Source organism: Anthonomus grandis, chromosome 1, assembly GCF_022605725.1.
Source record: "Anthonomus grandis grandis chromosome 1, icAntGran1.3, whole genome shotgun sequence".
Lineage (NCBI taxonomy): Eukaryota > Metazoa > Arthropoda > Insecta > Coleoptera > Curculionidae > Anthonomus > Anthonomus grandis.
In genome coordinates, this window is record NC_065546.1 from 53,434,486 (window position 1) to 53,452,229 (window position 17,744).

Consider the following 17,744-nt stretch of genomic DNA (forward strand, 5'->3'; position numbering starts at 1 on the left):
TTATTAATTCTCAAGGGATATAAGTAGAAAGATTTTACGGATTTTATGATGTTAGTGTTGGGAAAACCGCTGATCATTTGTTCACTATGGCTGCAACAGTTTTAGAACCTTTAGAATACAAAGATAAGCTAATAGGACTGTGTTATGATAGAGTGAGGATGATGTCAGGGCATTTGATTGGACTTCAGCAAAAAATAAAAGAACATGCCCCACAAGCAATTTTTGTGCATTGTCTAGCACACCGACTTAATCTTGTTTTACAACAGAGCTTTAGGAAGATTTCAAAATGCCGCATTTTTTTGCAACTATTGCAAGAATTCCATCATTTTTCCATAGTTCGCCAAAACGATCCTACGCTCTGGCATCTACATCAGCTAGACGTATGCCAACAATTGCAGAGACACGATGGACTTCTAATTCAAAATTAATCAACGTAATTATTGATGACTGGCAAAAAATGAAACAGACTTTTGACAATATTACGAATTCTAAAGAGTCAGATCGTAAATCAGTTCAGTTGGCTGAAGGCTTTTTAAGAGAGTTTAATGACTTTGAGTTTACATTTTTAGCAACAGTGTTTAGCGATATTTTCAATTGATTCAACAGATATTTTATATGATGTTCTTCAAAAAAAATCCCTAGATATTAATTATTGTTTAAATCAAATAAAAGGAACGCGTCAATTGTTAAGCAATAAAAGAAATGAAGAAGTTTTTAATACAATTTTTGATAAAGCCAGCAGTCTGACTAGCATAAATACATTGAAAAGATGTGAAGCTGGATTGAACAAAATAGAAATTATCAAACAATATAGAGCTTTATATTTTGAAATATATGACCATGTTTTATCAGAAATGGATGTACGTTTTCAAGATTGTGAAAAATTAAAATTTGTATGCTTAGCAGATTCAACAAAGTTTGAAACGTACAGTTTAACATTTCCTTCGGACGCTTTTCAAAATTTACTGGAATTTTATGGCACAAAGTTCACAAAACAACAAAGACTAAAAAATGAACTTTGGCTTCTGTATGCCGATGAAAATTATAAAAATGTGAATTTGCAAGACCTAATAATAAAATTAAAACCAAATAAAGACATTTTTACGGAAGCTTATAATTTATTTTGTCTAATTCTCACCATTACATCGACAAGCTTGTCCGTAGAAAGGAGTTTTTCATGTTTAAAAAGGCTAAAAACATTAACAAGAAATACTATTTCACAAGAAAGACTTTCCAGTTTAGCTATTATTTCACTACATAAAGAACTTAGGCAAATGCAACATCCGTTTTACGAGGATATTATTAACCGATTTGCTTCCCTAAAGGACCAAAGGATCGACTTGATTTATAAAAACTAGGTAAGTCAGCTCTAACTATAATACTGTTTTCTGGGCCATGCAGATCTTCACCTACTTTTTTTCCCACGAGCCGCTACTGTGTCCAGATGAATCAAGATTGTTCTGGTCTGTAGCAAAAGCAGTTGATCAAGGTTTCTGATCACAATTGATCATAAAGCTCTACTCTAGGTGGTACAATTCGACAACCCTATCATCCAATAAGAGGCCACTTAGGTTATCCGCTCCCGAGATATACTCGTAAATTATCAAAATTAGCCAACTTCTATGGCCACTATGGTCACAGTGGCCATGAAATAGCTAAAAAGAAGCCATGACCTGCTATACTAAAATATCATGCAGCTCAATGAACAGGAGTCAACCAAGCGGCGTTATATTTAACCCAGAAAGAAAGCCATGACATGCAAAATAAATTCTATTAAAAACATTCTTATTTTTTATGTATCTAAAAAGGCAATTTCTAAATCAATCTGTGTCCAAGTTAATGAAATCAAAATTACTCAATTTGCCATTAGTTCCAGTTTGCATCTTATCAATTTTTAACCCTTAAAGTATAAATAATTGTTTATTGCATGATTTTTATCTTCTAACCGTAATAATTAAATAAAAACACATGTAACACATGTTTCCCCATCTCTTTATTTTAGCAGATAAGATGCTTTAAAAAATCATTAATTTGCTAAAGATTATTATGCTATTATTTATATTGACTCTCCCTCCCTGAGGGATTATTTTCTTATTTGCCATAGAGTTGCATCCTTTAGGGCTATTTTAGGCGACATACTATAATAATTTGTTATACCCTTCTAATAAATAATGTTTTTTTCGTTAGGCCATAGAGACTTTTTGAGATATAGCTAAAAGTTATTGTTATTCGGTCACTCAGTACATAGTTCATTCTTTTAAGAAAATCAAATACGTCATAGAATTTTGCAAATATTAGTTTTTTTCTTAAAAAAATTTTTTTTGGTTCGAAATTTTAAGACGCTTATCAAAAATTAACCATAAATGTTGGTTAATTGAAGAACACTTAGTAGTATGAATAAATAAAATTTCCTTTAATATTTTAGATTTTCCCATCATCTTTATGTCATAGAAAGATTACAAAATGGTACAAATTCAATATTACCAGCATCTAAATTTATTCGGTTATCAAATTGATGAATAATTTCAAATTTCAAATTTTCAATTTTCAAATTTCAAAACGTTTATTTGCCAATATCAAAAATTACAAAACAATTGTACCTAATTATGATGTAAGTGAAGTTAGCAAACAGGAATGCATCTCGATTATAAAAACCGTTTCTCAAAAGTACCTCTGCAAGAGGCATTTAAGTGATATTTTGATAGTGAGAGCTTGAAAAAAATTTAAAAAAATACAATTTGTTTATATTTATGTACACAGGGCAGGGGTAGGCAGCGACTGAATCAGGGAAGCGCAGGAGAGGAAACACATCCAATATATATGACTGAATATAAATAATATGATACAGGTATGTCTTGTTAAATGCGAAACGAAAATGTAAGTGAAGACTTGACCCAGTACAGCTATATGAATATAACACAACCTGAATGAAAAGAGACTGGAAAAAGTCCTATTGATATACATATTTAATTATTAGGCATCATACTGTGACTGCATAAGCATATTTCTTATGTACTTCTTATACTTATAAAAAGAGTAATCTTTAACACAATGAGGCAAATTGTTCAACAAATAAACTGCAACCTAACTAAATGATTTTTGAAAAGCTGCTGTTGTATGCTGAGGAACCCTAAAACTATTAAACCGTCTGGTATTATGGTTGTGTTCATGCACATTGAAAAGTTTTCTTAGATATGGTGGGTTTCCCGATTTTAAAATTCTGTATATGAAAGAGTACATGTGATATTTGCGTCTATTTGACATTGAAAGAATAAAATGATTATTAAGATATGGGGTAATATGACTTCTGTAGCAAATATTAAAGGAATAATGCATACAGGAATTTTGCACTTTTTGAATAGAAGATGAGACTGCCGAAGTAATTGCATTATTGTAGATTACATCACCATAATCAAACAATGATAATATTAAAGAGTTGCACAAAAAATACTTGGTTTTACTCGGTAAGTGACGCTTTAGATTATTTAAATATTTTAAGCGCATATAGGCAGTGGCAATTTTTTTGTTTATGTGGGCTGAAAAAGACAAAGCATTATCAAAAATAATACCCAAATTATTTGCTTCATTAACCACCGGTACTACTGTATTGTCTATTTTAACCACAAAGTCTTGAGAAATATGTTCTATATTATTTCTATTGGATCTTAAAAATAAGAGATACGATTTTGAAGGGCTTAGTTTCAAATTATGAGCCTTAGCAAATATATACATATATGTAAGTTATTTAAGTCGGAATTAAATTGTGGTTGTGAGTGTCGTAAGGAGTTTAATGAGAACGATGTATAAATCTGAGAATCATCTGCGTATTGTAGTTTTGAATAAGATATAATATTTTTCATATCAGCAACGTATAATGATAATAATAAGGGTCCCAATAGAGATCCCTGAGGTACCACAGTGGTAACAGGAATAAGTTCAGATTTTGAGTATAAGGGATGAGAATCAATCTCCACGCATTGAGAAACCTGCTGGTCAGGTAGGATCTTAGCAAGGCAATAGAAGTATTAGAAGAACCAAAGAAATTTAATTTAGCTAGTAGCATATTATGATTTAGAGTGTCAAATGCCTTACTAAAATCCAGCAAACATACGGCTGTTACTTGTTTCTGTTCTTCATAGTGATATCATTCATAAGATTTACCAGACAAGTAGACGTACTAAAATGTTTTCTAAACCCGGATTGACATTCAGGTTTAATTTTATAGGAATTTAAGAATGCAGTAATTTGATTATACAAGTGTCTCTCTAGAACCTTAGACAAAACTGGTAAAATACTAATAGGGCGTAGATCTTTAGCTTCTTTAGAGTTTGAGACTTTTGCAAATGGTTTAATGATAGCCTTTTTCCACAAGTCTGGAAATTGATTTTCTAAGATACAGGAATTAATAATATTGAGTAGCGGTTTGCTACAAAATAGAAAACAAGCAACAACATCTCTTATTGCTATTCCATCATAACCTACTGAATTAGTACCAATTGATGCTATAATATATATATCTTTTCATTCATTCACTATCAAAATTTAGTGAACTGGGGAAATTGAGAGCTTTGTTATTTTAATAAAAGGAAATTTTTTCTTTGCAAGTAGTGTCATTCAATTTATTAGAAGTAGCAAAGAAGTCATTGAGTACATTTGCTTCAGATAATGCAGCAGGTATAATGTAATCATTTTTTCTTTGTATAATATTTAACTTCTTTACTGTATCCCAAAATGGCTTTCCAGAAGTTTTAGATAAGTTGTGAAAATAAGCATTTTTCTCGCGTATGATAGCGTGTTTAGTAAAATTTTTTAATTTACGATAGTACTGGAGACAGTTACCACTTTTAGTTTTATGATATTTTTTATGTGCTTTGTCTCTTAGTTTTATAAGTAGTTTAACATTATCGGTTATCCATGGAGTAAAAGGCTTACTTTTATTATTTTTCTTTAATTTTGTAGGTGCAAATTTGTCAATTAAATATTTGATATTTAAATTAAACATGTTAATAATATCAGAATATTTGCGCTATTGAAAGTTTGGTTTAGAAACGACTAATGCTCTCTTCTACATACATAGTAGAAAAGTACTGTTGAATTAAATGTGTAGTTAACTAAAAAAAATTTTATTATAAATTTTTAAAACGGGTAGAGCCAATCCTGATAGGGAACATTGAAATTTCCAAAATCATTTGTTAGACGCTTCATGCTTTTTTTCTACTCTGTACTTTTTTTCTTTTCTCCACTGTTTAAATAGTTCATGGCGATTAAGCCACTGGTTAATTTTCCAATTTTTCTCACACGTCTGTAAAATCGTACACAGGTGTTTGCGCAAGGCGACTTTCATACATAAAATGAATGGGTTGCATTAAATCTGCTGAATAAATGATGAATTAGTTAGGCAAGGAATTTAAAACGTTTACTAAAAATGCTTTCGAAATGACTGATTTTTAATTACGATTCTTTTTCAGCTGAATTATTCTTGCTTTACAAATATCATGTTACTTTTTGCAAAGAACCTTGTTGTGAATTTTTTTTCACTAAACAAATATTACAAAAGAGTGAGACACCTGTATGGCGATATAATATGTATAAAACCTATTGCGGTCATTTTGAAAAATGCTAGTCATTCTGCATTGAGGCTAGGCGTAGGTCAAAATATTCTATGGCTTTAATAAAGCCAGATAGTTGCGCTGTAGGTAGGTTGATGATAATTTGGTTTTAATTTTCAATTCATTTTAAATAACAACTTTAGTACAATGAGCTATCCAAGGTACTCGTAGCATTCGCCTCCAACAGCACTTTTTAAAGGTGCCAATTTTCTGACATTTAGAAGCATGAAGAGAAATAGAAAAGACGAAAGTTTCAACAAGGCTCTCCATACTTTGGTTAGCCATTGCGCTTATTGTAATGATTATGCAACTTCGTACTTCTACCCCTCAGTTTGCATTGCTGGTTATAGTAAAGCCTATAAGTAGTTGACTCGTAAAGTCAACTAAAAGCTTCAAGAACTTCTTAAAAATTAGGAGAAATGTATTCACCTGGTACTGATTTCCAGCTAATTTTTTCAAGAAATTTGTTAAATATGATTTGCTAAATGTATAAAATCAGGTTTTTGATGGTACTAACTCATAAGCCAGAGTCAAAAACTTAATAAAAAATCAAGATAAACCTGCTGACATGGTACTCATTTTCAGTTACTTTTTTTCCAAGGAGTTCAATACTAAAATCTAACTGAATAGATTTTTGAAATTACTAATTTCTAAAAAACTTAAAGCAAATTAAACCGCTTAATAGAAAATTCAATTTTTGGAATTTTCCTTCAACTGCCTGGAAGAAAATTATTATTTTATTTATTACAGGCAGTTGAGCATTAACTGGATTCAATTACCTGGAAGAAAAGCGTGACTTTGTGTACTCCGGGTAGTTCAGGTCCACAACTCTACTCCGTTCAAATGTTTAATAGCAAATTCAATTTTTCTTCGTTTGCCTGGAAGAAAATTGTTATTTTATTTATTTCAGGCAGTTGAGAACCAACTGGATTCAACTGCCTGAAAGAAAAATGTGATTTTATAGCTATCAAGTACTTTAGGTCGATAATTTTAGGAAAATAAGCAAAAAATAATTAAAACCTTAATAATAATTTAATTAGTTTTACTGTTTACTAGAAAATGCAATTTTTTGAATCGTTCTTTAACTGCCTGGAAAAAAATCATTATTTTATTTATTCCAGGCAGTTGAGAACTCTCCGGATTCAACTGCCTAAAAGAAAAAGGCAATTTCATGGATTTCACAAAAGCTTCTTAAAAATTAAGAAAAATCTATTCACCTGGTACTGATTTCCAGCAAATTTTTTTCAATAAATTTGCTAAATGTGATTTGCTAAGTGTATAAAATCAGGTTTTTGATGGTACTAACTCGTAAGCCAGAGTCAAAAACTTAATAAAAAATCAAGATAAACCTGCTGACATGGTACTCATTTTCAGTTACTTTTTTTCCAAGGAGTTCAATACTAAAATCTAACTGAATAGATTTTTGAAATTACTAATTTCTAAAAAACTTAAAGCAAATTAAACCGCTTAATAGAAAATTCAATTTTTGGATTTTTCCTTCAACTGCCTGGAAGAAAATTATTATTTTATTTATTCCAGGCAGTTGAGCATTAACTGGACTCAATTGCCTGGAAGAAAAGCGTTACTTTGTGTACTCCAGGCAGTTCAGGTCCACAATTCTAATCGGCTCAAATGTTTAATAGCAAGTTCAATTTTTCTTCGTTTACCTGGAAGAAAATCGTTATTTTATTTATTTCAGGCAGTTGAGAACCAACTGGATTGAACTGCCTGAAAGAAAAATGTGATTTTATAGCTATCAAGTACTTTAGATCGATAATTTTAGGAAAATAAGCAAAAAATAATTAAAACCTTAATAATAATTTAATTAGTTTTATTGTTTACTAGAAAACGCAATTTTTTGAATTGTTCTTTAACTGCCTGGAAAAAAATCATTATTTTATTTATTCCAGGCAGTTGAGAATTCTTCGGATCCAACTGCCTGAAAGAAAAAGGCAATTTTATGGATTTCACAAAAGCTTCCGAAAAATCTATTCACCTGGTACTGATTTCCAGCTAATTTTTTTCAAGCAATTTACTAAATATGATTTGCTAAGTGTATAAAATCAGGTTTTTGATGGTACTAACTCGTAAGCCAGAGTCAAAAACTTAATAAAAAAATCAAGATACTTTTTTCCAAGGAGTTCAGTACTAACTGCTAAATAGAAAATTCAATGTTTGGAATTTTTCTTCATTTGCCTGAAAGAAAATATTATTTTATTTATTCCAGGCAGTTGAGCATTAACTGGACTCAATTGCCTGGAAGAAAAGCGTTACTTTGTGTACTCCAGGCAGTTCAGGTCCATAATTCTAATCGGTTCAAATGTTTAATAGCAAATTAAATTTTTCTTCGTTTGCCTGGAAGAAAATCGTTATTTTATTTATTCCAGGCAGTTGAGAACCAATTGGATTCAACTGCCTAAAAGAAAAACGTGATTTTATGGCTATCAAGCACTTTAGGTTGATAATTTTAGGAAAATAAGCAAGAAATAATTAAAAACTCAATAATAATTTAATCAGTTTGACTGTTTACTAGAAAATGCAATTTTTTGAATTGTTCTTTAACTGCCTGGAAAAAAATAATTATTTTATTTATTCCAGGCAGTTGAGCATTCAATTGTCTAGAAGAAAAGCGTGACTTTGTGTACTCCAGGCAGTTCATGTCCATAATTCTAATCGGTTCAAATGTTTAATAGCAAGTTCAATTTTTCTTTGTGTACCTGGAAGAAAATCGTTATTTTATTTATTCCAGGAAGTTGAGAACCAACTGGATTCAACTGCCTGAAAGAAAAACGTGATTTTATGGCTATCAAGCACTTAAGGTCGCCAATTTTAGGAAAATAAGCAAGAAATATACAATAATGTTTCTGTCAAATGACGTGACGAAAATATTTTTTTTATTTATTATGCGCCATCATTAATTTATCATTACCCATGATTATAGATCCACAATGCATAAATACGTTCACATATAAATTTTGCTGTGGACCTGCTCTTTTATGTTTACGACCTTATGCTCCTTTGTTTTTTCGTATTATCTTTCCTGCTTCATTTATAATGTCATAAATTTATATAATAAAGTATATAAAAAATTATCAGTTAGTGTTTTTTAAAAACCTTCTAAGGAAATTAGTTCGTTTGCAAATATATTAAACGCAATAATAGTAATAAATTAAAAACATTTGAATAACAGGATATATAGCAGAATTAGAGAACTACCGACCAATAAGCCCGTTCAGTCAACTTTATAAGCCGTTTAGTCGAACTATAATCACCTGACTGCAACATAAATTACATTTTTATCAATCTGTGGAACAAGCAGGCCTTCGTCGTGCACTTAGAATCAATACATGGATTTGGAATCAAACCTTCAAGGCATCAGAACGCTGATAGAAAAGACAATCGAGTACAACAGAACTTTAGTAATTACATTCGTAAACTTGTACAAAGCGTTCGATTGTGGAATGCACTTTAAGAAAGTAGAGTCGACTACAGAAATACCAAACTTATCCACAATATCTATAAACAAAAAAATGCAACTTTGACGTTAAAACTACATGAAAACACAAACCTCATACTATTGAACGCGGTGGTCGATAAGACGATACGATGTCACGAGGTATAAACAAAGATGGCAAGAACCTAAGCAACATAGATTTTGCAGATGATGCTATTCTTGGATCTGCAAGAGATGTGCGAAAAAGTCGATCTTAATATCAGTATGTAAGAAACAAAATTCATAGCAAACCTTATTTTTAGCTATGGCTTAAATATTGGCGGAGTACGTCGTCGATCTATTGTCTGGAAGAAAAACGTGGTTTTATGGCTTTCAGGACTTTTGGTCCACAATTTTAGGAAAATAAGCGAGAAATAATGAAAAAATTCAATCGATTTCTAATCAGTTTGGCTGTTTAAAAAAAAAGGGTTTTTGGAACTTTTCGTTAACTGCCTGGTTGGAAATCATTATTTCATTTATTCCAGGCAGTTGAGAATTCTCCGGATTCAACTGCCTGGAAGAAAAAGGTGATTTTATGGATTCCACAAAAGCTTCTCAAAAATTAAGAAAAATCTAGTCACCTGGTACTGATTTCCAGCAATTTATTGAAAAAACTTGTGATTTGTTAACTCGTAAGTCAGGGTCAAAAACTCTAGAATTAACTGAAAAATCAAGATAAACCTGTTGACATGGTACTCATTTTCAGTTGTTTCCAAGGTGTTCAATACTAAAATCTAACTGAATAGATTTTTGAAATTATTAATTTCTAAAAAACTTATAGCAAATTAAACCGCTTACTAGAAAATTTAATTTTTGGAATTTCTCTTTAACTGTCTAGAAGAAAATTATTATTTTATTTATTCCAGGCAGTTGAGCATTAGCTGCATTCAATTGCTTGGAAGAAAAGCGTGACTTTGTGTACTCCAGGTAGTTCAGGTCCACAATTCTACTCCGTTCAAATGTTTAATAGCAAGTTCAATTTTTCTTCGTTTGCCTGGAAGAAAATCGTTATTTTAATTATTCCAGGCAGTTGAGAACCAACTGGATTCAACTGCCTGAAAGAAAAACGTAATTTTGTGGCTATCAAGCACTTTACGTCGACAATTTTATGAAAACAAGCAAGAAATTATTAAAAACTTAATAATAAGTTAATCAGTTTGACTGTTTACTAGAAAATGGAACTTTTTGAATTGTTCTTTAACTGCCTGGAAAAAAATCATTATTTTATTTATTTCAGGCAGTTGAGAATTGTCCAGATTCAACTGTCTGGAAGAAAAAGGCAATTTTATGGATTTTATGTTGGGTTGAGTTAAATAGCCCCTATGGCTAAACTTCGCTTGTATTAATAAATTGATTATATTATCATCATTAGTTATTAACAAATATATAATAATAATCTGATGTCCCTATATATTACCAATCTATAAACATTTCATATTTCTGTTATAAACAAAATACAACTAGTTAACGTTTAAGAAGAGAAAATAATAATACAAACTTGGATTGTAGTCCGAAATAGAATAACTATTATTAAGTTCTTACATACTAACAAATTGTAACTCTGCAAAGATAATAGTTCTTACCCCAATAAGTGTGTATATTAGAAAGTGTGGTATATATTTTAATAATATTTAAATTAAGAAATTAAATACCCACTATGACCAGGTTCATTGAACCGAGAAATGTTTTTTTTGCATCCCTGCCACAAACTTAGAATGAATGTACAGCCAAATATCAAGTTAGGTTAGCATAGGTCAATTTAACAGTCGGCTTATATTTTGCACAATATGGGTGTTTCAGATTATATGTTTATGTGTTTGATTGGTGCATTACCGGGTAAGTTCAGAACGTTTTTTTTTTTATTAATAACATCTTATGTAATAACTTTCACTCTCTCGTTCGAATTTATAGTGTAGTAGGTTAATGGGTAATGTTTTCGATTGTAAGAGAATTTCATAGATTGCCTACAATATTAGAATATGTACATTATACATTATACATACATATACAGGGTGTTTAAAAATTTGTCCCTCAGTATGAGAATGTTGGAATCTATATGAGATAGGAAAATGGTTAAATTAAGGCAAAGTTGAGAATTGTTGAGCTTAGCAATATGCCGCTTAAAAATATTTTAAATTTCGAATGGTTTCATAGATATTCAAAAAAAATACGACATTTTGAAAAATCGATTTTACTTCTTTCTGAGCTTATTTCTTATCCGATTTTAAAATAATTTACACATTTGCCTTGCCACTTTTTTCGTGCTACAGAACAGTGTTTTTAGATTTTTAATATGACGTTTCCTCTTTTACCAACCATCATCAACTTGGTTTTTATATTTTTAAAATCTTTGCAAAATTTCCTTTTTAATGATGTATGACAAGTGATATTTTTTGTATTTGAAAATCTGAATTTTTGAAAAAAACTAAATTTGCCGCAGTAGGTTGTGCATAAATTGACAAGAGAATATTTAAACTCTCAATAAATGTTAGAAGTTATAAATACAAGATAGACAGAAATACTAGCAATGCGATACCGTAGTAGTGTATACACATTACTTCAGGATTACACCCTTATTATTTTCGAAACAACTGTATATATATTGCGACTAAATTATTATATAATATTAATATTATAAATATATTAAAATATTATCTATTTATCAAAAAAAAAGATTATTTTTAAGGTATTTTATAGTATATAATGTGTATATATGTGTTCGAATCGACATCCAACCTTTCTGTAAGATAATTTGAAAATTGTCGTGTATTGTGTGGGGGAGCCAAATCAATATTAACCAAATAGTCTTCAACGTCCGATCTTAAAAACTGGTAATATGAATTGCAGTTAAGAGTTTCATTAATTCAAAATTGGATTTTTATAAATACCTGCCCAAACTTTTAGTGTAAAATCGCATTTGCGCCCGAATTTTCTTTATTCTTTTATGTCATTTTTATAAATTTTCCATGAATTTGAAGTTTTACACATTTTCGGAATCATTTTTTATCATTTACAGGCATTTGACAATCAAAGTTTTTTTGTCTTCGGGGAACTTCAAATGTTATTAATTTTTTTCCATCAGGCATTTATAGTAATTTTTTATGTTTTCTAAGCTTTCCTTATAAATACATTAAATTAATTTTAGTTTAGAAAATTACGTTAAATGCCTGGAAGGCAGAAAATTATGCAAAATTCCGGGAACATATAAAAAAAATTAATTAAATCTTTGAAAGGCGTAAAAATTTCCGTCAAATGTTTAAAATAAAATAGAACTAGATTATATAGTTTTCTGCAAAACCTACAGATTTATGTTAGTTGTCTCAAAATTTAAATTTAATTGTTATAAAAATCACTCCAAGCATCTGGAAAATAGAAAAACCGCTTCAAAAAGCCTAAAATAAAATAAAACAAAACCTAATATTAAATGCCTAAAATAATTTAAAAATTACTTGTTAAACCTGGAAGGCTTATTAAAAAAGTCTAAATGCATAGAAATTTCCTCAAATAAAAAAAAATTGAAAATATCAATAACTTACCGTAAAAACCTGAAATTAACTAAAAAATTATTTCAAACGCCTGGAAGACGTAAAATTCTGGAATAAAAGGATGCTTTATTCTTGCTACTTGAAAAATAAAAAAATTGTTTAATAAATTTGGAAAATTAAAAAAAAATATATTCCAAAAATTTCAATTAAAAAAAAACCACAATACAAAGACTTAAAACCATAAAAAGCTAAAATTTAAACAAAATCTATTTCAAATACTCGGAAGACGTGGAAAAAAAAGTCCTAGAATAAAACGATATTTTATTTCAAATGCCTGGAATAAATTGTTTAAAATAATAATAATTTTCCGAATTTGTCGGGGATTATTCTGCCTACAAATATGTTTATTTGTATCACCAGGATGCAGTTTTTGAGCTAAATGAATTTTAAATGGCTTAATTCCATTTTTTTAGGTTGTCTCAAAACACTTGTATGAGAGGCAATAATATTTTGAGAAACTTTCCGTGTATTTTTTTATGTAGCGCACTAAGTACAAAAATCGCTAATCCATAAATAATAAATAAATAAATCCATTGCTCCTCGTTAAGTAAGTTTTCTTTAGTTTCTTCATCTATTCTATCTCCATATTTTCTTCTAAGCTTATTAAAAGAATAAAACATACCAAGATTTTTATCCTTTATTTATTTTTTAAGTTTTAAATAAAGTATGGAGCCATTGCTGTCAATCCGGATATATTAACAAATACATTTTTATCGTATTTATAATAAATTTTAATCATATCTCGCTTTTCTTCATTCGTAAAAACCATATTTGCTTGTAGTCCATTTCTTAATCCGTAGGAGCACACGAAAGGGTCCATAGCCATAAAACTGTCGTAAACCATTGGCGTCCGACTTTTCAAGTACATTAAGACCTAAATGTTTTCATTTGTTGGGTTTATTTAATAGTGCAAGAAATAGGCCAATTTTAGCCATACATTCTTTGAATTACTTAAGTACCTAATGAACAAGTTCTTTTTAACCCTTATAAGTAGATATTGTCTACGTAGGTAAATATGGAGGTATAAGTATTATAGGTACCTAAATTGTGCAATCTTAAATGCAAACAGGTAGTTATATTTTATGGTATATAATGTAGATATATCCTAAAAACTTAATTTATTTTTCAGTATTGTTGCGCATTTGTTGTAAGAATGTCAAAGCTTAGCCCCGTAGTGTGTGAAGGTGTTTTAGATTTTAAAGCAAGGACTATAGTACTAAACGTACATGATGCACTTGTGCATCAAATGCCTCTAAGTACTGTTAGAAATCTAGTTTCTACACGTACCAATATGACAGGCATAAATAAAGCAACAATTTACAGACTTCTTAGTGACAGAAAAAGTGAAAACCGTGAGAACTTGCCTAAGAAGAGTGTAAAGAAAACTGCCGGTAGGAAGCCGATAGCAGTTGATGAGACAGCAAAGCAGATCATCAGGAGGACAGTACATTTATTTTATTTTAAGAATGAAATCACAACTATCGACAAAATTTTGACACTTATAAAAGAAGACGAAAATGTACCAGAAATGGGAAGAAAAAAATTATGGAAAATTTTACACGAATTACATTTTTCTTGGCAAAAGCAAAATAGAAAATCTATTTTAATAGATAAAGAAGAAATAGTCTGTTGGAGAAGAAAGTATTTAAGGCAAATTAAGGAGTATCGAAAGGAAGGAAGAAACATTTATTATTTGGATGAAACCTGGCTTAACGAAGGACACACCGTGAGCAAGTGCTGGCAGGATAAAAAGGTTGGAAACTCCCGTCAGGCTTTTTTAGAAGGTTTATCGACTGGCTTGAAGTCTCCTTCTGGTAAGGGCCACAGATTAATAATTACACATATTGGGAGCTATAATAGATTTTTAAATGGCGGTCCGTTTGAATTCGAATCGAAGTCAACTAAGGATTACCACGAAGGAATGAACGCTGATGTTTTTAAAGATTATTTTTCGGAAATGATTAAGTCAATTCCCGAAAATTCAATTATTGTTATGGACAATGCCAGCTATCATTCAAGATTAATAAAAAAATTACCATCATTCTGCTGGCGAAAAGGGGAACTAAAAAACTGGCTTACCGAAAAAGAAATACCTTTTGGAGATGACGCGGTAAAAGCAGAGCTTCTGACAATAGTTACAGAAAATAAGTCAAAATATAAAAGATACGTTATTGACGAAATGGCAAAACAACACACTATAACCTACTTCGTTTGCCACCTTACCATTGTGAATGAAATCCTATAGAGTTAATTTGGGCTCAAATAAAAGGATTTGTGGCTAGAAATAATAAAACCTTTAAATTGAAAGATGTGAGAGAACTTCTGAAAGCAGCAGTGGATAACGTTACCCAAGAAAACTGGAGCAATGCTGTAAATCATGCTATAAAAGAAGAAGAAAAGCTGTGGACCCTCGATAATCTTCTAGAAGAAACTGTCGAACTCTTAGTTATAACAGTGAGAATGTCTGATTCGGATGAAAGCGATGAGAGTAATGAAATATGTGATTTATAAATTGATTTGTTTGTATGTTGTATATTTCGTAAATATTTGTATTGTAATATATGTAAATATGGTTAATAAATTAAAAGATCCTTATATTTATGTACTTTTCTTATAAATGACAAGATATGTTTGGAGAGTTGCATTTTTTATTGATTGGTATTAAAAAAATGAAATTTTACAACAATTTTTTAAACATTTAAAAAACAATTAAATTGTGGTATTAATCAAATTTTTATATTTCATTTTATTTGCCATAGTTTTATAATGAGGCTTTTTCGCTTTTAAGAAATGTTTCTTGTTAATTTAATAAATATAGGTTATACCTACCAACCATACTTTTTCTAAAAATCTTTATCTAATAGATAATAGATAAAATCCAACATTATTTATAAATTTTTTATAACAGATAATTATTTAACTCAAAAATTAAAATCAATATCCATAGTCGGGACGACACTGGCAACCCGTTTGTAATAAAAATGAACTCGAAACCATTGTTTCGAATTTTACGACCTATTGTATTTGAGACCATACAGGACTTGTCCACTTAAAATTGGTAAAAACAGCCTGGTTTATTATTTTGTTACATGTAGAAAAATGGAACACTCACCCTATATTTATGCTACTTCTGCATAAATAATGAGGCACTGTGCTCTCACCAAAAAGAAAGTAGAGTATAGTAAAGTACTTCTCACTTTGTACTACGCTACTAACAAAATATACAAATATTTTAAACATATATGATAGTTTACAATATGTTGTCTTGTCCGTTTATCACAGCCAACTGCAGCAAATTTAGTTTTTTCCAAAAATCGAGTTTTTAGAAAAAATAAATATTACTTGTGGTACATCGTTAAAAAGGTAATTTTGCACAGATTTTAAAAATGTAAAATTCCAATATAACGCTTATAAGAAAAAACAGAGTTGATGATGGTTGGCAAAAGACAAATCGTCAAACAAGAGGATGAAGTTTGATTTAAACTAGAACACTCTGGTTACCCTATTGAATATTGGATGAAGATTTAAACTACTATAACTAGTTATACCCCCCGCCTGTCTTGGGCATGCCTGAAGGAAGTGATTTGGATCCTTTATTATTTATAGTTTATGTTAATGATATAAATATAGAGTTACAAAATTCTTTTGTACATTTATTTTCAAACAATACCGTTGTACGTGTAGCTGAAATTTCAGGATATTACTAGTAGAATAGGCCTAAAACTGAAGATATTGCATGCTTGGTTTTATAAAAATAAATTAAAACTTACAATGAAAACAAAGTCTAAGGTTTTAGATTCAAAAACAAATTGTACACGATTTTCTGATAAAAATTCTGAAGTATATATAAACGGAACTAAAATTATTAGGAATATGAAAATAAATATTTAAATGTGATCTTAAACCCTTACTTAAACATACTATTTTTATATTCAATATGTTTTCAAAGAGTTGGTAAATTTACAAAATTTACCTTGTTTTTTTTATATAATTTAATAATATTAATTTTTATTTAATTTATTTTGATTACCAATTTAATTTTTGATTCAGCTCTTACGTTATTATATAAAATAGGACATCGTCTATGACCAGAATATTTAAAAGATAAAAAAAAATTGAAATTCCTTGTGAAAAAACATTGTATCTAAAAGTAATTTTAACATTTGATTAAAATACTCAATATTACTGAGTTAAACACTCAGCATTATAAAAATCTTAACGCCTGTTTAATTTATTATTATTATTATTATTATTATTATCATATTTCCTGTCGTCTTTTTAGGTCCACCTAGTATATCCCTAGACAATGCTAACCTTCAACTTTACCCTATTAATAAAAACAAATGCCCATTAATTGATCCTGTTCGAGATATCTCATTCCAGTTATTTACAAGGTATGCTATTTATATATATTTAAATAAAATAAATTTTTTTTCTAAAAAAATATATATAAATAAAATCGTAATTTACTATAACTAATCTGTTTGAATAAATAATATTTTAAAGCTTTTTTTCAGACATAATCCATTGATGCCGACACCACTTCGAATTGGTGAGGATGAGACGCTGTTTACGTCACATTTCAATTTTTCGGAGCCGACAATATTCTTCTTTCATGCTTTTTTTGAGTCATACCAGCTTATTCCTGCCACCTATATAAGAACAGGTAATATTTACAGGTTGGCTTATTAAAAATCAGAGGTCGACTAGAGTTGACGGATTTATATGTGAAAATTAAAAAAAAAATCTAGACATATTTACATAATAGTTTTAGGGAGCAAAAATAATATTTATTTCTTGGCTGAAAAAGCTAAATGAACAAAATTTAATTTAAAGTTAAACAGTGCTAGTTTACTTATTTAAGTAATAAACAAAAAAGAAATACTGAAAACTTCATTTCCTTTGTTTATGAAGTAATAGCTGATAGAACAACGGCCTTAGATATATATTTTAACTGATTTTAGCTGTATATGTCATAAAATTAAATCTTATATCCTAGATAATCATAAAAAAAGTATTTCAGACGATCGATTGATATATTTCGGTCGATGTTTCAAACTCTATAAAGATCACTGGAGTCAAATGTTACATGCTAGT

General features: G+C 29.6%; 1 protein-coding gene across 6 annotated transcripts in view; it reads left to right on the forward strand.

Annotated features, from left to right (window-relative positions):
* LOC126737368 (pancreatic lipase-related protein 3-like) overlaps window positions 1-17,744 on the forward strand; it is a 32,944-nt gene that overhangs the window by 9,734 nt on the left and 5,466 nt on the right. For 4 of the 6 annotated variants that reach the window (XM_050442258.1, XM_050442264.1, XM_050442280.1 and 1 more), the window contains 2 exons: window positions 16,930-17,041; window positions 17,165-17,313. In XM_050442258.1, the coding sequence (XP_050298215.1) occupies window positions 17,178-17,313 (136 nt within the window). In that variant the 5' untranslated portion in view covers window positions 16,930-17,041; window positions 17,165-17,177. Of the gene's footprint in view, window positions 1-10,792; window positions 10,939-16,929; window positions 17,042-17,164; window positions 17,314-17,744 lie in introns of those variants that run through there. The other 2 variants (XM_050442249.1, XM_050442240.1) reach the window with 1 other exon arrangement.